The following is a 21,699-nucleotide window of genomic DNA, read 5'->3' on the forward strand; positions in this document are numbered from 1 at the left end:
ATGAATAATGGAATCACTGGTCACATTAATAATGGAACACTGGTCACATGAATAATGGAATCACTAGTCACTTTAATAATGGAACACTAGTCACTTTAATAATGGAATCACTGGTCACATGAATAATGGAATCACTGGTCACATTAATAATGGAACACTGGTCACATTAATAATGGAACACTGGTCACATGAATAATGGAATCACTAGTCACTTTAATAATGGAACACTGGTCACATGAATAATGGAATCACTAGTCACTTTAATAATGGAACACTGGTCACATGAATAATGGAATCACTAGTCACTTTAATAATGGAACACTGGTCACGTTAATAATGGAACACTAGTCACTTTAATAATGGAACACTGGTCACATGAATAATGGAATCACAAGTCACTTTAATAATGGAACACTGGTCACGTTAATAATGGAACACTAGTCACTTTAATAATGGAACACTGGTCACATTAATAATGGAATCACTGGTCACTTGAATAATGGAATCACTAGTCACTTTAATAATGGAACACTGGTCACATGAATAATGGAATCACTAGTCACTTTAATAATGGAACACTGGTCACATGAATAATGGAATCACAAGTCACTTTAATAATGGACCACTGGTCACATGAATAATGGAATCACAAGTCACTTTAATAATGGACCACTGGTCACATTAATAATGGAATCACTGGTCACATGAATAATGGAATCACTGGTCACATTAATAATGGAACACTGGTCACATGAATAATGGAATCACTAGTCACTTTAATAATGGAACACTAGTCACATGAATAATGGAATCACTGGTCACATGAATAATGGAATCACTGGTCACATTAATAATGGAACACTGGTCACATTAATAATGGAACACTGGTCACATGAATAATGGAATCACTAGTCACTTTAATAATGGAACACTGGTCACATGAATAATGGAATCACTAGTCACTTTAATAATGGAACACTGGTCACATGAATAATGGAATCACTAGTCACTTTAATAATGGAACACTGGTCACTTTAATAATGGAACACTAGTCACTTTAATAATGGAACACTGGTCACATGAATAATGGAATCACTAGTCACTTTAATAATGGACCACTGGTCACATTAATAATGGAATCACTGGTCACATGAATAATGGAATCACTAGTCACTTTAATAATGGAACACTGGTCACATTAATAATGGAATCACTGGTCACATGAATAATGGAATCACTAGTCACTTTAATAATGGAACACTGGTCACATGAATAATGGAATCACTAGTCACTTTAATAATGGAACACTGGTCACATTAATAATGGAATCACTGGTCACTTGAATAATGGAATCACTAGTCACTTTAATAATGGAACACTGGTCACATGAATAATGGAATCACAAGTCACTTTAATAATGGAACACTGGTCACATGAATAATGGAATCACTAGTCACTTTAATAATGGAATCACTGGTCACTTGAATAATGGAATCACAAGTCACTTTAATAATGGACCACTGGTCACATTAATAATGGAATCACTGGTCACATGAATAATGGAATCACTGGTCACATTAATAATGGAACACTGGTCACATGAATAATGGAATCACTAGTCACTTTAATAATGGAACACTAGTCACATGAATAATGGAATCACTGGTCACATGAATAATTATCCTGGTACTTCACATTAATAATGGAACACTGAATCACTGGTCACATTAATAATGGAACACTGGTCACATTAATAATGGAATCACTAGTCACTTTAATAATGGAACACTGGTCACATGAATAATGGAATCACAAGTCACTTTAATAATGGACCACTGGTCACATGAATAATGGAATCACTAGTCACTTTAATAATGGACCACTGGTCACATTAATAATGGAACACTGGTCACATGAATAATGGAATCACTAGTGACTTTAATAATGGAACACTGGTCACATTAATAATGGAATCACTGGTCACTTTAATAATGGAATCACTGGTCACTTTAATAATGGAACACTGGTCACATCAATAATGGAATCACTAGTCACTTTAATAATGGAACACTGGTCACATTAATAATGGAATCACTGGTCACTTTAATAATGGAATCACTGGTCACATTAATAATGGAATCACTGGTCACTTTAATAATGGAATCACTAATAATGGAATCAAGTCACTTTAATAATGGAACACTGGTCACATTAATAATGGAATCACTGGTCACATGAATAATGGAACACTCACTGGTCACATTAATAATGGAACACTGGTCACATGAATAATGGAATCACTAGTCACTTTAATAATGGAACACTAGTCACATGAATAATGGAATCACTGGTCACATGAATAATGGAATCACTGGTCACATTAATAATGGAACACTGGTCACATTAATAATGGAACACTGGTCACATGAATAATGGAATCACTAGTCACTTTAATAATGGAACACTGGTCACATGAATAATGGAATCACTAGTCACTTTAATAATGGAACACTGGTCACGTTAATAATGGAACACTAGTCACTTTAATAATGGAACACTGGTCACATGAATAATGGAATCACTAGTCACTTTAATAATGGAACACTGGTCACGTTAATAATGGAACACTAGTCACTTTAATAATGGAACACTGGTCACATGAATAATGGAATCACAAGTCACTTTAATAATGGACCACTGGTCACATGAATAATGGAATCACAAGTCACTTTAATAATGGACCACTGGTCACATGAATAATGGAATCACAAGTCACTTTAATAATGGAACACTGGTCACATTAATAATGGAATCACAAGTCACTTTAATAATGGAACACTGGTCACATTAATAATGGAACACTAGTCACTTTAATAATGGAATTACTGGTCACATTAATAATGGAACACCAGTCACATTAATAATGGAACACTGGTCACTTTAATAATGGAACACTGGTCACATTAATAATGGAATCACTGGTCACATTAATAATGGAAACACTAGTCACTTTAATAATGGAATCACTGGTCACATTAATAATGGAACACTAGTCACTTTAATAATGGAATTACTGGTCACATTAATAATGGAACACTAGTCACATTAATAATTTTACATTTACATTTAAGTCATTTAGCAGACGCTCTCATCCAGAGCGACTTACAAATTGGTGCATTCACCTTATGGCATCCAGTGGAACAGTCACTTTACAATAGTGCATCTAAATCTTAAAGGGGGGGGGGTGAGAAGGATTACTTATCCTATCCTAGGTATTCCTTGAAGAGGTGGGGTTTCAGGTGTCTCCGGAAGGTGGTGATTGACTCCGCTGTCCTGGCGTCGTGAGGGAGTTTGTTCCACCATTGGGGGGAACACTAGTCACTTAAATAACGTGGAACACTAGTCACTTTAATAAGGGAATCAGTGGTTACTTTAATAATGGAACACTAGTAATTGAATCAGTGGTCACATTAATAATGACTTTAATAATTGAATCAGTGGTCACATTAATAATGGAACACTAGTCACTTTAATTATGTTGATGTAACAGTATAGACGTTACGTCCGTCCCCTCGCCCCGACCTGGGCGTGAACCAGGGACGCTCTGCACACGTCAACAGTCACCCTCGAAGCATCGTTACCCATCACTCCACAAAAGCCAACGCTCTTGCAGAGCAAGGGGAACCACTACTTCAAGGTCTCAGAGCAAGTGACGTCACTGATTGAAACGCCACTAGCGCGCACCACCGCTAACTAGCTAGCCATTTCATATCGGCTACATTGACATACTGCTTTACTAATTTCATATGTATATAATGTATTCTATTCTACTGTATTCTAGTCAATGCCACTAGTCAATGTCCTCATTTTTATATGTTTCTTAATTCCATTATTGTTACTTTAGATTTGTGTGTATTGTTGAATTGTTATATATTTCTGCACTGTTGGAGCTAGGAACACAAGCATTTTATACACAAGCAATTACATCTGCTAAATATGTGTAAGTGGGTGGGCCACGTGGGTGGGCCTAAGCCCTCCAAGGCCCACCCATGGCTGCACCCCTGCCCAGTCATGTGAAATCCAGAGATTAGGGCCTAATAAATCAATTGAAATAAATGTATTTCCTTATATGAACTGTAACTCAGTAAAAACGTTGAAATTGTTGGATGTTGCGTTCATATTTTTGTTCAGTGTACATTGTAGCCTGTTTATTGTGGCTTGCTTTGTCAAGTATTAATCACCCTCATCTAGCCCATTTGTCAGTTTATTAAAACAATATATCTATATATATTCTCCTGTATCCAAGCCTAAAACCCATGAAGGGCTGAAACACTTTAACTATATATAAGTTAGGCTATCAACCTCTGTCTTTAAAGAGTTGTGGAATTTCCAATTCACTTCGCGCTCTAAATGACAAAATTATTCGGGCTACTTCGCTTCACTTCGCTCTCTAAATTATACCATTATATAGGCTATTTAAGAAGAGGGCATAGGTTCATTTGAATCACGCCGAGACCAGGCAATTTCCAACTCCGCTACACACTACCCCGTACCCCCCTCTCCCGCCCCCGCCCTACCGACTCCCATCAGATAACGGGTAAAGGAGGGGCAACAACCCCCAGTCCTGGCCTGCGCGACACGGGATAAAATGACACCATGCAGATAAAAACGGGATGAACACCGAAGCAAAAGGCCTTGTCACGGATATCAGCGCGCTGTTATAAAGGGTTCTGACCATGCTCGGCTCGCACTGTCTGCCTGGGTGACAGTGATGCGGTCATAGCACGAGCAGTTCCAGCTCATTCCATCCCTCTCCTGTCTCCGGTCTCCGGTCTCTCTCTTGCGGCAGTTCGGATGTGGAGCCAACACCGGAGCACTGCTTTCTGCTAACCGGAGAAGAAGATGAAATGTTTTTCCCGTTATCTCCCGTACCTCTTCCGCCCTCCCACCACCATTCTATCTTCCACATGCCACACCGAAGGTAGGTAGAGACTCAGGAGCTGTGTGTATTGTGGTCGATAGGGGAGGGGAGTTTAGATGTCTAGTATAGATCTCTTTAAGTTGTTGATCATATGGTGAACTATACTGCATATAGGCCTATATGCTTTATCCGTGCTTCTGACCTTAACTGTGTGAGCTGTCATATAGGGTCTGTGTCCTGTCTGTGGTTTTATCCTATAGCATGATGTAGTCTAGTTAGGACAGGACAACACTTATGAATGCTAACATCACCACTGACTGTAACTCGGATCTGGGTAGTGCCTTCTTCTTCTCCGGCCGGGGGCGGGTTTCTTTTTGTTAAGAAGAAGGACGGACGAGTGAATGACATAACGGTTAGAGTCGTTTAACACTCCGTTCTGCATGCGAAATAGGCCTACTTTTGGGTTTAATTTTGCCTGGAATTTGCACTTTTGGGACTATTCTAAGTATGGGAAAGTATTTGACATGTGATTTTACTCTGGTTGTGCTCCATAAGTGGATAGAAGTTTAGAACTGATCATTCTGAGAAGCCTTCAGAGAAGCCTGATCATTCTGAAAAACCTGATCATTCTGAAAAACCTGATCATTCTGAGAAGCCTTCAGAGAAACCTGCTCATTCTGAGAAGCCTGCTCATTCTGAGAAGCCTGATAATTCTGAGAAGCCTGATCATTCTGAGAAGCCTGAGAAGCCTGCTCATTCAGAGAAACCTGATCATTCAGAGAAACCTGCTCATTCTGAGAACTTCTTGGTAAACAGCACTACTACCATTTCATTCGAACAGTGTGACACCTGTGTTTCAATGTTCTCTTGTTAATTTGTCTGGTATTATACAGGGGTATGCCACATTCCACGTGCTTCTTTTTGTTTTCTCATGATTTGGTCTGCCTGTCATCCCGGTGTTCGAGGCACTCTTGTCTGCCAGCGCTTTTTCGTTCCTATTTCACTCTCGTGGCTGTTCTTCAGACTCAGGGTGACCGCTATTCGCCAGTTTCGTGGCTGCTTGTTCGGACTGCGCGCAGACTAAGTCGGGTAACTCTCCTCCTGCCGGTCGTCTCAGACCGCTCCCCATATTGTGTTACTGTCCTGGGGCTCTGTGGGGTCTGTTAGTGTTTGTGAACAGAGCCCCAGGACCAGCTTGCTTAGGAGACTCTTCTCCAGGTTCACCTCTCTGTAGGTGATGGCTTTGTTATGGAAGGTTTGGGAATCGCTTCCTTTTAGGTGTGTGTGTGTGTGTGTGTGTGTGTGTGTGTGTGTGTGTGTGTGTGTGTGTGTGTGTGTGTGTGTGTGTGTGTGTGTGTGTGTGTGTGTGTGTGTGTGTGTGTGTGTGTGTGTGTGTGTGTGTGTGAGATAGAGAGAGAGAGAGAGAGAGGGTCACAGTGGTTACAATTGTATACTGACTAGTTGTAGAGGCCACAGTGTGTGGCCTAGCTTGTATTGGGACATAACGTGGAGGGATGGAGGCTGAGAATGAGATACTACATTATTTAACCTTAATTAAAGCATCCCCCTCACACATGCAGTATCATATAGACAGTCAGGGAAAGAAGCCTTCAGAATGAATATATGTGACCTATATTTGGGAAAGCTGTCTACCTTGGATATCAGATGTGTGTGTATATATAAGGCTCAGTCAGTTAGTCATAAACACATCCACATGCCCACTCTGTCAATCCTTCCCCCTGTCATCCCTCAAATATACTGTATGCCAGTTACTGTATAAGGCTCAGTCAGTTAGTCACAAACACATCCACATGCCCACTCTGTCAATCCTTCCCCCTGTCATCCCTCAAATATACTGTATGCCAGTTACTGTATAAGGCTCAGTCAGTTAGTCACAAACACATCCACATGCCCACTCTGTCAATCCTGTCCCCTTCTGTCATCCCTCAAAGTATACTGTTATGCCAGTTACTGTATAAGGCTCAGTCAGTTAGTCACAAACACATCCACATGCCCACTCTGTCAATCCTTCCCCCTGTCATCCCTCAAATATACTGTATGCTAGTTATAAGGCTTAGTCAGCCAGTCCAGCCCTCCATCCCTCACTCATTCAGGGATGCATACACATGCATATATGTACACCAGCGTGTTCATTCACTCATCCAAACCCCCCCTCACACACACACCCCTTTCCCATCCCCTCCTGCCGGTACTGACTTTCAATATCAGCCCAGTAGAGCAGCCCAGTGGAGCAGCCCAGAGGAGCAGTCCAGTAGAGCAGCCCAGTGGAGCAGCCCAGTGGAGCATCCCTGTGGAGCAGCCCAGTGGAGCAGCCCAGTAGAGCAGCCCAGTGGAGCAGCCCAGTGGAGCAGCCCAGTGGAGCAGCCCAGTGGAGCAGCCCAGTAGAGCAGCCCAGTGGAGCAGCCCAGTAGAGCAGCCCAGTAGAGCAGCCCAGTGGAGCAGCCCAGTAGAGCAGCCCAGTGGAGCAGCCCAGTAGAGCAGCCCAGTGGAGAAGCCCAGTAGAGCAGCCCCTTAGAGCAGCCCAGTGGAGCAGCCCAGTGGAGCAGCCCAGAGGAGCAGCCCAGTAGAGCAGCCCAGAGGAGCAGCCCAGTAGAGCAGCCCAGTGGAGCAGCCCAGTAGAGCAGCCCAGTGGATCAGCCCAGTGGATCAGCCCAGTGGATCAGCCCAGTAGAGCAGCCCAGTGGAGCAGCCCAGTGGAGCAGCCCAGTGGAGCAGCCCAGTAGAGCAGCCCAGTGGAGCAGCCCAGTGGAGCAGCCCAGTGGAGCAGCCCATTGGATCAGAGCTGAGTTCAAACTTTTACATTAGACTTTTTAGTCATTTTAGCAGCCGCTCTTATCCAGAGCGACATACAGTAGTGAGTACATACATTTCATACAGTATTGAGTACATACATTTCATACAGTAGTGAGTACATACATTTCATACAGTAGTGAGTACATATATTTCATACAGTAGTGAGTACATATATTTCAAACAGTAGTGAGGACATACATTTCATACAGTTGTGAGTGCATACATTTCATACAGTAGTGAGGACATACATTTCATGCAGTATTGAGTACATACATTTCATACAGTTGTGAGTGCATAAATTTCATACAGTAGTGAGGACATACATTTCATGCAGTAGTGAGTACGTACATTTCATACAGTAGTGAGTACATACATTTTCATACATTGCATTGGATATATTTACCATATCATATGGGGACAAACATAAACATTTTACCTTATCATAAGTAGACATACTTGCAAATGATTAAATCCTTCCAATAGAACCCCCCCCCCAATTGAATTATGAATTGAACTTTAATTAAATGAGTTGACTCGTCACATGGGATGATTTCACTGAACAACAAAAGAAAAGGAATATTGATCCAATGATCCATTGCATCTCCCAAAAATGTTTTCAACATACATCTGTAAAGCTTTGGTTGTCTTCCTCTCAGGTTTCCATGTCTTCTCCCTGGACCTCCTCAATGTCCACCTCTTGAACATCAGACTCTGAGGCCTCATCTTCACAGTCACTTTCCAACCTTGTTAAGGATGGCTCGTTGTCAGGCTCAAAAAGCCTCAAATTTGCCCGGATGGCAAATCATTTTTCAACCCTTTTATTGGTCAGTCTGTTGCGTGCATTGGTGTGTGTGTTCCCAAACAAGGACCAGTTGCGCTCTGAGGCGGCTGATGTTGGTGAGATTTGGAGGATGATGGAGGCAACAGGGAAAAGAGCCTCAGATCGACATAGTCCTTCCACCAGGTGGCTGATGAGACATGTTGGCACGACTGCCATATTGCATCTCCATCCCAAAGCCCTTGCTTGGAAGTGTACTTCACCAGACTGCCAAGAACCTTGCCCTCATCCAGGCCAAGGTCGCGAGACACAGTAGTGATGAACACCATAGGCCTTGTTGATCTCTGCACCAGACAGGATGCTCTTGCCAGTATACATGGGGTCCAACATGTACACGGTGTGTCTGGGTTTCAGCCAGGTGTCTTCACGCTTTTTGATGTATTTCAGAACTGCAGTTTCCTCTGCTTGGAGCAACAGTGACGTGGGTAGGACAGTACGGATTTCTTCTCTTACATCTGCAAGCAGAGTCTGAACATCAGACAGGATGGCATTGTCTCCCTCAATCCGTGCAATAGCTACTGTTATAGGTTTCAGGAGTTTTAGGCTGCTTACCACTCTCTCCCAAAATACATCATCCAGGAGGATCCTCTTGATGGGGCTGTCCATATCAGCAGACTGTGATATGGCCATTTCTTGGAGAGACTCCTTCCCCTCCAGGAGACTGTCACACATGATGACAACACCACCCCAATGGGTGTTGCTGGGCAGCTTCAATGTGGTATTTGTATTTATTATGGATCCCCAAGCAGCTACTCTTCCTGGGGTCCAGCAAAATTAAGGCAGTTTTTACAGTACAATTTTAAAAACATTACAATACACTCACAGATTTCACAACACACTGTGTGCCCTCAGGCCCCTACTCCACCACTACCACATATCTACAGTACTAACTACATGTGTGTGTATAGTGCGTATGTTATCGTGTGTGTGTGTGTGTGTGTGTGTGTGTGTGTGTGTGTGTGTGTGTGTGTGTGTGTGTGTGTGTGTGTGTGTGTGTGTGTGTGTGTGTGTGTGTGTGTGTGTGTGTGTGTGTGTGTGTGTGTGTGTGTGTGTGTGTGTGTGTATGTATGTATGTGTCTGTGCCAATGTTTGTGTTGCTTCACAGTCCCTGCTGTTCCATAAGGTGTTTTTTAAATCTTATTTTACTGCTGGCATGAGTTACTTGATGTGGAATAGAGTTCCATGCAGTCATGGCTCTATGTTGCACTGTGCACCTCCCATTGTCTGTTCTGGACTTGGGGACTGTGAAGAGACCTCTTGTCGCATGTCTTGTGGGGTATGCATGGGTGTGCGAGCTGTGTGCCAGTAGTTTAGACAGACAGCTCGGTGCATACAACATGTCAGTACCGCGCATAAATAATGTGGGGCTCTTATTCTTCTCACTTTGCTTGGTGAGGTAGATTGCTGCTATACCTTTATGACCCTTCACATACCTAACCATTTTCTTGGCTCACTTGTAGAGCGTATCCATTGTTTTCAGGGCCATGATATAATTGCGGAGCAGATTCAATGCATAAGCAGCACAGCCAATGGGTGTGATGGGAGGGTAGGACTCCTCCACTTTAGACCAAGCAGCCTTCATGTTCGCAGCATTGTCTGTCACCAGTGCAAATACCTTCTGTGGTCCAAGGTCACTAATGACTGTCTTCAGGTCATCTGCAATGTAGAGAACAGTGTGTCTGTTGTCCCTTGTGTTCTTGTAAAATACTGGTTGAGGGATGGAGAGGATGTAGTTAATTATTCCTTGCCAACGAACATTTGACCACCCATCACAGATGATTGCAAAACAGTCTGTTTTCTCTATGATTTGCTTGACCTTCACTTGAACTCTGTTGAACTCTGCATCCAGCAAATTAGTAGATGAAGCATGTCTGGTTGGAGGGGTGTATGCTGGGCGAAGTACATTCAGAAATCTCTTCCAATGCGCATTGCCTGTGAGCATCAGAGGTGAACCAGTTGCATACACAGCTTGAGCAAGACATTCATCAGCATTTATCTGACTATGTTCCTCCATTGAGTAAAAAAAAAACTCTGATTCCAGGAGGACCATGAGCTGTTGCTATAGATAAGGTGTCTGATTCATCATTTTCACATCACATAGAAGTAGAGGGACTTTTGTAAGAGGTTGCTTGTTTTCAGCGCCTAGGGAACTTTATGCACTTGGCCAGATGATTCTGCACCTTTGTTGCATTCTTCACAAATGATTTGGCACAGTATTTGCAAATGTACACAGCTTTTCCTTCTACATTAGCTGCAGTGAAATGTCTCCACACATCAGATAGTGCCTGTGGAATTTTGTAAAGATTATATATTTTTTTGTAAAAAAACAACAAATACAATTCCATGTACAGATAAATAGTTAAGCAGTTAGATGAAACAACTCCTTTGTATGATAAATGTTTTAAAATAAACATGTATGGAAACAGGTGAATTAACACTCAAGCATGGTAGCAAAAACTAACTAGCAGAAATTGTTAACAAGTTAGAAATGATTTAAACACGTTGCTGTAGGCTACTATTTACTAGTTAACAGAAAAACATGTATGTTGTATAAAATATATTCACCCCAACCAGTATTGTAATCAAAACTTACCAGAAAGCATGTAGTCCTTGGCTCAGACAGTGTAGTAATGTGGGCTCAATAGCATCTCATTAGTGTGGAGATCTTGAGAATCAGCTGTACATGTGATGGAAGAATACACTGTGCATGCAGAGGGTTGCAATTCCATTGAATTGGGGATAGTTTAACCAAAATATGCCACAATACCTAGATTTGCCTAATGTGTATCCCACAAAAAAGGTTCACTGTTATAAGCTAACTGTTTTTGATGAATTTAAGAAATTCCCCATTTGGGGAATTTCCCAAAATGACCCAAATTCCCAGGCTTAACTTCCCATATAAAATTTCCCGGAAAGTTTCCGACCCTTTGCAACCCTAGTCACAACAGACCCTGGTTCGATTCCAGGCTGTATCACAACCGTCCGTGATTGGTAGTCCCATAGGGCAGCGCACAATTGTCCCAGCGTCGTCCGGGTTGTAAATAAGAAATGGCTCTTAACTGACTTGCTCAGCTAAATAGAGTTTAGTACAGTTGAGTATAGTCAAGTAGAGTTCAGTTCAGAATAGTATAGTCAAGTAGAGTATAGTGCAGTGTGAATTAATGTTTAGGTTTCCAGGCTATCAGTAAAAAAGTGAGTAAAACTGTCATCGCTCCAGAGACTACGGCTCAGACAGAGATATAGACATCAGGAGCTCCAGAGACTACGGCTCAGACAGAGACATCAGGAGCTCCAGAGACTACGGCTCAGACAGAGATATAGACATCAGGAGCTCCAGAGACTACGGCTCAGACAGAGATATAGACATCAGGAGCTCCAGAGACTACGGCTCAGACAGAGACATCAGGAGCTCCAGAGACTACGGCTCAGACAGAGATATAGACATCAGGAGCTCCAGAGACTACGGCTCAGACAGAGATATAGACATCAGGAGCTCCAGAGACTACGGCTCAGACAGAGATATAGACATCAGGGGCTCTAGAGACTACGGCTCAGACAGAGATATAGACATCAGGAGCTCCAGAGACTACGGCTCAGACAGAGATATAGACATCAGGGGCTCCAGAGACTACGGCTCAGACAGAGATATAGACATCAGGGGCTCCAGAGACTACGGCTCAGACAGAGATATAGACATCAGGAGCTCCAGAGACTACGGCTCAGACAGAGATATAGACATCAGGGGCTCCAGAGACTACGGCTCAGACAGAGATATAGACATCAGGAGCTCCAGAGACTACGGCTCAGACAGAGATATAGACATCAGGGGCTCCAGAGACTACGGCTCAGACAGAGATATAGACATCAGGAGCTCCAGAGACTACGGCTCAGACAGAGACAGAGACATCAGGAGCTCCAGAGACTACGGCTCAGACAGAGACATCAGGAGCTCCAGAGACTACGGCTCAGACAGAGACATCAGGAGCTCCAGAGACTACGGCTCAGACAGAGATATAGACATCAGGAGCTCCAGAGACTACGGCTCAGACAGAGACATCAGGAGCTCCAGAGACTACGGCTCAGACAGAGAGAGAGAGAGAGAGAGAGAGAGAGAGAGAGAGAGAGAGAGAGAGAGAGAGAGAGAGAGAGAGAGAGAGAGAGAGAGAGAGAGAGAGAGAGAGAGAGAGAGAGAGAGAGAGAGAGAGAGAGAGAGAGAGAGAGAGAGAGAGAGGAGAGAGAGAGAGAGAGGGAGAGGGAGAGGGAGAGGGAGAGAGAGAGAGAGAGAGAGAGAGCAGACTGCTAAACTAGGCTGTTTGTCCTGGCAGAGTGGATGGGGGGTGTGTGTAATCAGCTGTGCATATGTTGTCAATGTCTTTGCATTTTCACATGTAATGCTAGTTTATGCCAGAAGGTGGTGCTGTACGATAAAATGTACTATGGTCAGTGTTGAAGTAGCAGACAAATCAAATTGTATTGGTCACATACACATGGTTAGCATGTTAATGCGAATGTAGCGGAATGCTTGTGCTTCTAGTTCCGACAGTGCAGTAATATCTAACAAGTCCCCAACAACTACCTTATACACACAAATCTAAAGGGGTGAATGAGAATATGTACATATTTTAACCTTTATTTAACTAGGCAAGTCAGTTAAGAACAAATGATTATTTACAACCACAGCCTACTGGGGAACAACCACAGCCTACTGGGGAACAGGGGGTTAACTGCCTTGTTCAGGGTCACGATTTTTATCTTGTCAGCTCAGGGATTCAGGTCTAGCAACCTTTCGGTTACTGGCCCAACGCTCTAACCACTAGGCTACCTGCCGCCCCACATATAAGTATATGGATGAGCAATGGCCGAGCGGCATAGGCAAGGTGCAATAGATGGTATAAAATACAGTATATACATATGATATGAGTAATGTAAGATATGTAAACATTATTTAATGTGGCATTGTTTAAAGTGACTCGTGATACATTTTTTAAAGCGGTCAGTGATTGTGTCTCAATGTAGGCAGCAGCCTCTCTGTGTTAGTGGTGGCTGTTTAGCAGTCTGATGGCCTTGAGATAGAAGCTGTTATTCAGCCTCTCTGTGTTAGTGGTGGCTGTTTAGCAGTCTGATGGCCTTGAGATAGAAGCTGTTTTTCAGCCTCTCTGTGTTAGTGATGGCTGTTTAGCAGTCTGATGGCCTTGAGATAGAAGCTGTTTTTCAGTCTCTCTGTCCCAGATTTGATGCACCTGTACTGACCTCACCTTCTGGATGATAGCGGGGTGAACAGGCAGTGGCTCTTGTGGTTGTTGTCCTTAATGATCTTTTTGTCCTTCCTGTGACATCGGGTCCTGTAGGTGTCTCTCTGGATAAGAGCGTCTGCTAAATGACTTAAATGTAAATGTAAATGTGTCCTAGAGGGCAGGTAGTTTGCCCCTGGTGATGCATTGTGCAGACCTCACTACCCTCTGGAGAGCCTTACGGTTGAGGGCGGTGCAATTGCTGTACCAAGCTGTGATACAGCCCAAAAGGAGGCTCTCGATTGTGCATCTGTACATTTATTCAGCCTCCTGAGGTTGAAGAGGCTCTGTTGTGCCTTCTTCACCATGCTGTCTGTGTGGGTGGACCATTTCAGTTTGTCTGTGAAGTGTACGCCGAGGAACTTAAAACGTTCCACCTTCTCCACTGCTGACCCTTCCAGACATTCCCTACATGTGAGGCTGATCTGCTCTCTATGGCCAGACAACACAGAGACACACACCAACTCATGACTCAATCTAGTGTGAACAGACAGACAAACGGCCAGAAGGACAGACAGGGGTAGCGGGTAGCGGGTAGCCTAGCGGTTAAGAGCATTGGGCAAGTAACCGAAAGGTTACCCCCCCCCCCCACACCTCTTTGATTCAGAGGGGTTGGGTTAAATGCAGAAGACATATTTCAGCTGAATGTATTCAGTTGTACAACTGACTAGGTATCTCCTTTCCCTTTCCAGACGGGCAGACACACAGATAGGCTGGCAAGCAAGCAGACTATCACGGCCAGTTGTCTTGTTCTATGCAGTCACTTAGAGAGATCAATTAACCCGTCTAGATCAATATTAGCTTTACAGCTTTACTCTGATGGTCCAATTAAACGAAGCCCAGAGAGTGTAAGTTACGGGCTGGATCAGCTCATTGACATGTTACTATTCAGAGAGGGAGGAGAAAGTATCTGTGATTTATCCTTGTAATAGACTGGAGGGTTGGAGGACTTACATTAACTCTGTTTATTTCAGATCCATAGACAATCACACTCTCTGTTCCCTCTAAGTCACGTGTGAAACACAAGGCCCGCTGGCCAAATCTGGCCCCAGCAATGATTTAGGTTGTCAATTAATTTTGGCCCTCTTCCATAGAGTACCACAGTATAAGTCATAATACCCATAAAACTTAGCGGTCAAACAAGGAAATGGTCCCAATTGTTTTTCCACCATTCCTTTTTCCCATAGGGGATTTTAGAAACACTTAAAATAAGGGTTGTGTTTTGTGTAGGCTTACCCTGGCGTGAGGTTTTGAGAACCGTGTAAATCTCTGTAGGACAAGGTGACTTTTATGTTTTCTAAAATTCCCTATGGGAAAAAAGTAATGGTGGAAAAACAATTGGAACCATTTCCCTGTTTGACTGTTAGGTTTTATGGGTATTATGCCACCTCCACTGTGGGGCTCTATATTGTACTGACGTGATGCTCTGCACTACAAGTCACATCAAGCACCGCCAACGTGCCGCATGCCGAGTGGCAGTGCATTGCCACACCCATCTTACCAAACCCACACAAGTCAGCCAGTGCACTATATCATACACGAAATATACAAAAGCATGTGCACACCCCTTCAAATGAGTGGATTAGTCTATTTCACTATTTCAGCCTCACCCGTTGCTGACAGGCGTCAGGACATTCTACACACCCGTTGCTGACAGGCGTCAGGTCATTCTACACACCCGTTGCTGACAGGCGTCAGGTCATTCTACACACCCGTTGCTGACAGGCGTCAGGTCATTCTACACACCCGTTGCTGACAGGCGTCAGGTCATTCTACACACCCGTTGCTGACAGGCGTCAGGTCATTCTACACACCCGTTGCTGACAGGCGTCAGGTCATTCTACACACCCGTTGCTGACAGGCGTCAGGTCATTCTACACACCCGTTGCTGACAGGCGTCAGGTCATTCTACACACCTGTTGCTGACAGGCGTCAGGTCATTCTACACACCCGTTGCTGACAATAAGAACATTTTACTGCCAATGTTTCTCCGTAGACAAACATTGGCCTTAGAATGGCCTTACTGAAGAGATCGGTGACTTTCAATGTGGCACCGTCATAGGATGCCACCATTCCAACAAGTCAGTTCCTAAATTTCTGCCCTGTTAGAGCTGCCCCGGTCAACTGTAAGTGCTGTTCTTGTGAAGTGGGAATGTCTAGGAGCATCAACGGCTCAGCTGCTAGGTGGTAGGCCACACAAGCTCACAAAACAGGACCGCCGAGTGCTGAAGCAAGTACCGTGTAAAAATCATCTGTCCTCGGTTGCAACACTCACTACAGAGTTCCAAACTCAATAATAACTGTTCGTTGGGGACTTCATGAAAGGGGTTTCCATGGCCGAGCAGCCGCACACAAGCCTAAGATCACCATGCACAATGCCAAGCGTCAGCTGGAGTGGTGTAAAGCTCGCTGCCATTGGACTCTGGAGCAGTGTAAATGCGTTCTCTGGAGTGATGAATCACGCTTCAGCATCTGGCAGTCCTACGGACTAATCTGGGTTTGGCGGATTCCAAAAAAAGAACGCTACCTGCCCGAATGCATAGTGCCAACTGTAAAGTTTGGTGGAGGAGGAATAATCGTCTGGGGCTACAGCATACAATGGCATTCTAGACGATTATGTGCCTCCAACATTGTGCCAACAGTTTGGGGAAGATCCTTTACTGTTTCAGCATGACAATTGCCCTGTGTACAAAGTGAGGTCCATAGAGAAATAGTTTGTTGAGATCGGTGTGGAAGATGTTGACTTGCCTGCACAGAGCCCTGACCTCAACCCCATCGAACACCTTTGGGATGAATTGTAATGCCGACTGTCAGACATCACTAATGTCTGACATCACTAATGTCTGACATCACTAATGCTCATGTGGCTGAATGGAAGCAAATCCCCGCAGCAATGTTCCAACATCTAGTGGAAAGAGTGTAGGCTGTTATGGTAGCAATGGGGGTGGGGGGGGGGGCAACTCCATATTAATGCCCATGATTTTGGAATGACATACTTTTGCTAAATGTCCAATGCAAGTTTCGGTTCCAACGGGTCATTTCTGTAGCCTACAGAAAATGTCACCTTAGTTCTCAAAAAGTAATAAGATAAAGGATTCACAAGCGAGTATAAATTAGTCAACAGTTGAGTCATTTACTTCATGAAATTACAGCGTGATGCACTTGGATCTGTGAATTCAACTTCAATTGCACTGCTTTCGTGGGTCTGTTTACAGCGCGCGCAGCAGAGGGAAAGTGTACAGACCAATGTCACAGTCCTAGCTAGGCTACTAAAATGTTGCAGTCTGGCTTCGGTTTTTAAAGCATGACAATGAACAACCAAAAACCAAAACCTGCAACAAAAAACCATGCAAAGACATTTGAGTTGTAGCCTAGGCCAGCTACTCAACTAGTTCTACAAGACATTTTGAGTTGTAGCCTAGGCCAGCTACTCAACTAGTTCTACAAGACATTTTGAGTTGTAGCCTAGGCCAGCTACTCAACTAGTTCTACAAGACATTTTGAGTTGTAGCCTAGGCCAGCTACTCAACTAGTTCTACAAGACATTTTGAGTTGTAGCCTAGGCCAGCTACTCAACTAGTTCTACAAGACATTTTGAGTTGTAGCCTAGGCCAGCTACTCAACTAGTTCTACAAGACATTTTGAGTTGTAGCCTAGGCCAGCTACTCAACTAGTTCTACAAGACATTTTGAGTTGTAGCCTAGGCCAGCTACTCAACTAGTTCGATTATCTGAGGACAGCACCCCGCATACAAAAGCATGAAAAATATTTTACAACCAGGCAGATGCGCCATGAAAGTCAGAAATAGCGATATAATAAATGCCTTACCTTTGATGATCTTCTTCTGTTGGCACTCCAAAAGGTTCCAGATACATCACACGTGGTCCTTTTGTTCAATAATGTCCTTCTTTATAACCATAAAAACTCTGTTTAGCTGGCGCACTTCAGTCATTAATCCACCCAGTTTCCCTCCATCAAAATGCATACAAAATTAATCCCAAGCGTTACTAATAAACTTTTCCAAACAAGTCAAACAACATTTATAATCAAACCTCAGGTACCCTAATATGTAAATAAACAATCCAATTTAAGAATCGTTATTGTCTTTACCGGAGAAATATACCAAAGAACGCACTTTCTTCCACGCGCTTGGAAACACTACAGCCAAAATGGGAGCCATCTAGAAAAACTACAATTTCTGGCTCCTTTTTCCAAAAACCAGCATGAAACTCTTTCTAAAGACTGTTGACATCTAGTGGAAGCCCTAGGAACTGCAATCTGGGAGGATTTTGCCTTATAATAAAAGTGACAGCCATTGAAAACAGTGGTAGGCTGAATTTTTTTGGGAGGGGGTGGTTTGTCCTCAGGATTTTGCCTGCCATATCAGTTCTGTTATACTCACAGACATAATTTGAACAGTTTTAGAAACATTAGAGGGGTTTCTATCCAAATCTACCGATAATATGCATATCCTAACTTCTGGGCCTGAGTAATAGGCAGTTTACTTTGGGCACGCTTTTCATCTGGACGTGCAAATACTTCCCCCTACCCAAGAAAGGTTAAAGAAGAGAAAGAGAGAGAGAGAGGTGCTAAGCTCCATTTTTACAAGACCGGGCCAAGCCACAGCCTCTGAAGACCGGACCAAGCCACAGCCTCTGAAGATCGGGCCAAGCCACAGCCTCTGAAGACCGGGACAAGCCACAGCCTCTGAAAACCGGGCCAAGCTACAGCCTTTGAAGACCCGGGACAGGCCACAGCCTCTGAAGACCGGGCCAAGCTACAGTCTTTGAAGCACGGGACAGGCCACAGCCTTTGAAGACCGGGCCAAGCCACAGCCTCTGAAGACCGGGACAAGCCACAGCCTCTGAAGACCGGGCCAAGCTACAGCCTTTGAAGAACGGGCCAAGCTACAGCCTCCGAAGACCGGGCCAAGCCACAGCCTCCGAAGGCCGGGCCAAGCCACAGCCTCTGAAGACCGGGCCAAGCTACAGCCTTTGAAGACCGGGACAGGCCACAGCCTCTGAAGGCCAGGCCAAGCTACAGCATTTGAAGACCGGGCCAAGCCACAGCCTCTGAAGACCAGACCAGGCCAAGCCACAGCCTCCGAAGACCGGGCCAAGCCACAGCCTCCTAAGACCGGGCCAAGCCACAGCGTCTGAAGACCGGGCCAAGCCACAGCCTCCGAAGACCGGGCCAAACCACAGCCTCCGAAGACCGGGCCAAGCCACAGCCTCCGAAGTCCGGGCCAAGCCACAGCCTCCGAAGACCGGGCCAAGCCACAGCCTCCGAAGACCGGGCCAAGCCACAGCTTCCGAAGGCCGGGCCAAGCTACAGCCTCTGAAGACCGGGCCAAGCTACAGCCTTTGAAGCCCGGGACAGGCCACAGCCTCTGAAGGCCGGGCCAAGCTACAGCCTTTGAAGACCGGGCCAAGCCACAGCCTCTGAAGACCAGACCAGGCCAAGCCACAGCCTCCGAAGACCGGGCCAAGCCACAGCCTCCTAAGACCGGGCCAAGCCACAGCGTCTGAAGACCGGGCCAAGCCACAGCCTCCGAAGACCGGGCCAAACCACAGCCTCCGAAGACCGGGCCAAGCCACAGCGTCTGAAGACCGGGCCAAGCCACAGCCTCCGAAGACCAGACCAGGCCAAGCCACAGCCTCAGAAGACCGGGCCAAGCCACAGCCTCCTAAGACCGGGCCAAGCCACAGCGTCTGAAGACCGGGCCAAGCCACAGCCTCCGAAGACCGGGCCAAACCACAGCCTCCGAAAACCGGGCCAAGCCACAGCGTCTGAAGACCGGGCCAAGCCACAGCCTCCGAAGTCCGGGCCAAGCCACAGCCTCCGAAGACCGGGCCAAGCCACAGCCTCCGAAGACCGGGCCAAGCCACAGCCTCCGAAGACCGGGCCAAGCCACAGCCTCCGAAGACCGGGCCAAACCACAGCCTCCGAAGTCCGGGCCAAGCCACAGCCTCCGAAGACCGGGCCAAGCCACAGCCTCCGAAGACCGGGCCAAGCCACAGCCTCCAAAGACTGGGACAAGCAACAGCCTCCGAAGACCGGGACAAGCCACAGCCTCTGAAGACCGGGCCAAGCCACAGCCTCCGAAGACCGGGCCAAACCACAGCCTCCGAAGACCGGGCCAAGCCACAGCGTCTGAAGACCGGGCCAAGCCACAGCCTCCGAAGTCCGGGCCAAGCCACAGCCTCCGAAGACCGGGCCAAGCCACAGCCTCCGAAGACCGGGCCAAGCCACAGCCTCCAAAGACTGGGACAAGCAACAGCCTCCGAAGACCAGGACAAGCCACAGCCTCTGAAGACCGGGACAAGCCACAGCCTCCGAAGACCAGGCCAAGCCACAGCCTCCGAAGACCAGGCCAAGCCACAGCCTCCGAAGACCGGGCCAAGCCACAGCCTCTGAAGCCCGGGCCAAGCCACAGCCTCTGAAGACCGGGACAAGCCAAAAGCATAATTTGCAGTCAGGGAGCGCCAATCATAACTGAGGAATTGAGTAGTACTGTGTGGCTTAAAGTCACAGAAAGCCTGTAGCTACTGGTGGAAAAATAATTTCCAATCCATGAAATTCATAATTCTCTGTGTGTGTGTGTGTGTGTGTGTGTGTGTGTGTGTGTGTGTGTGTGTGTGTGTGTGTGTGTGTGTGTGTGTGTGTGTGTGTGTGTGTGTGTGTGTGTGTGTGTGTGTGTGTGTGTACAGCTTGCCATGTCCAAAATGGCAGCCTATTCCCTACTTAGTGCACTTCTTTTTGGAAGGGCTCTAGTCAAAAGTAGTGCACTCTATAGGGAATAGGTTGCCATTTGGGACTTAAAAAAACGATCTTTATGATCTTCAGTCTCCTAATGAGAAATAAACAAGAAGTGTCAGCCTCTCCTGTTCAGTCCATTAACCCTTCTGTTACAGCGTGTTGTGGATCCTGAACTGTATTGAGACAGAGAGGAGCGGAATGATGACGACATTTAATCAATCTTAATGGTCCAATTACACAGACAGCTTACGTAGTACTGCATAGCAATGGTTGACGCTTCACCGGCAGTTACCTAGCAACAAGAGAGGTTACATACAGAGCACATTGCAGAATAGCTGTACTCATACAGCAATGACTACATTAAACTGGAATAAATGTGTCACTTTTTTGCTGTTAACTACATTGTGACTTTAAAAGAGGGGATTTTGACTGTGTGTGTGTGTGTGTGTCTGTGTGTGTGTGTGTGTGTCTGTGTCTGTGTGTGTCTGTGTGCGTGTGTGTTTATGCATGCAAGTGTGTGCATAGCCTATATATAGTCTGTTAGTGTGCCCTCGAGGTCAAATAGGCTAACGTACTGATATTTCCATAGGGAATCATTTAAATCGACCAGTTTCCCTAAGAAAGGTTTCCACTAATCATAGAACATCCATCAATTTAAATTAATTCATTAATGGAGGGTGGAGGGAGGGAGCATTAGAAAAAGGGAGAGAGAGAGTTGGAGGGAGGGAGCATTAGAAAAAGGGAGAGAGAGAGAGAGATGGAGGGAGAGAGCATTAGAAAAAGGGAGAGAGAGAGATGGAGGGAGAGAGCATTAGAAAAAGGGAGAGAGAGAGAGAGAGATGGCGGGAGAGAGCATTAGAAAAAGGAAGAGAGAGAGATGGAGGGAGAGAGCATTAGAAAAAGGGAGAGAGAGAGAGAGATGGATGGAGAGAGCATTAGAAAAAAGGAGAGAGAGAGTTGGAGGGAGGGAGTATTAGAAAAAGGGAGAGAGAGAGATGGAGGGAGAGCATTAGAAAAAGGGAGAGAGAGAGAGAGAGATGGAGGGAGAGAGCATTAGAAAAAGGGAGAGAGATGGA

General features: G+C 45.2%; 1 protein-coding gene across 1 annotated transcript in view; it reads left to right on the forward strand.

Moving 5' to 3' along the window:
• Positions 1-4,518: 4,518 nt before the first annotated feature.
• The window catches only part of LOC124011270 (serine/threonine-protein phosphatase 2A 55 kDa regulatory subunit B beta isoform-like), a 62,803-nt gene continuing 45,622 nt past the window's right edge, over positions 4,519-21,699 (forward strand). The window contains exon 1 of the mRNA XM_046324470.1: positions 4,519-4,981. Coding sequence (XP_046180426.1) covers positions 4,903-4,981 — 79 coding nt within the window. The 5' untranslated portion in view covers positions 4,519-4,902. The remainder of the gene's footprint in view (positions 4,982-21,699) is intronic.

Source organism: Oncorhynchus gorbuscha, linkage group LG23 (assembly GCF_021184085.1).
Source record: "Oncorhynchus gorbuscha isolate QuinsamMale2020 ecotype Even-year linkage group LG23, OgorEven_v1.0, whole genome shotgun sequence".
Lineage (NCBI taxonomy): Eukaryota > Metazoa > Chordata > Actinopteri > Salmoniformes > Salmonidae > Oncorhynchus > Oncorhynchus gorbuscha.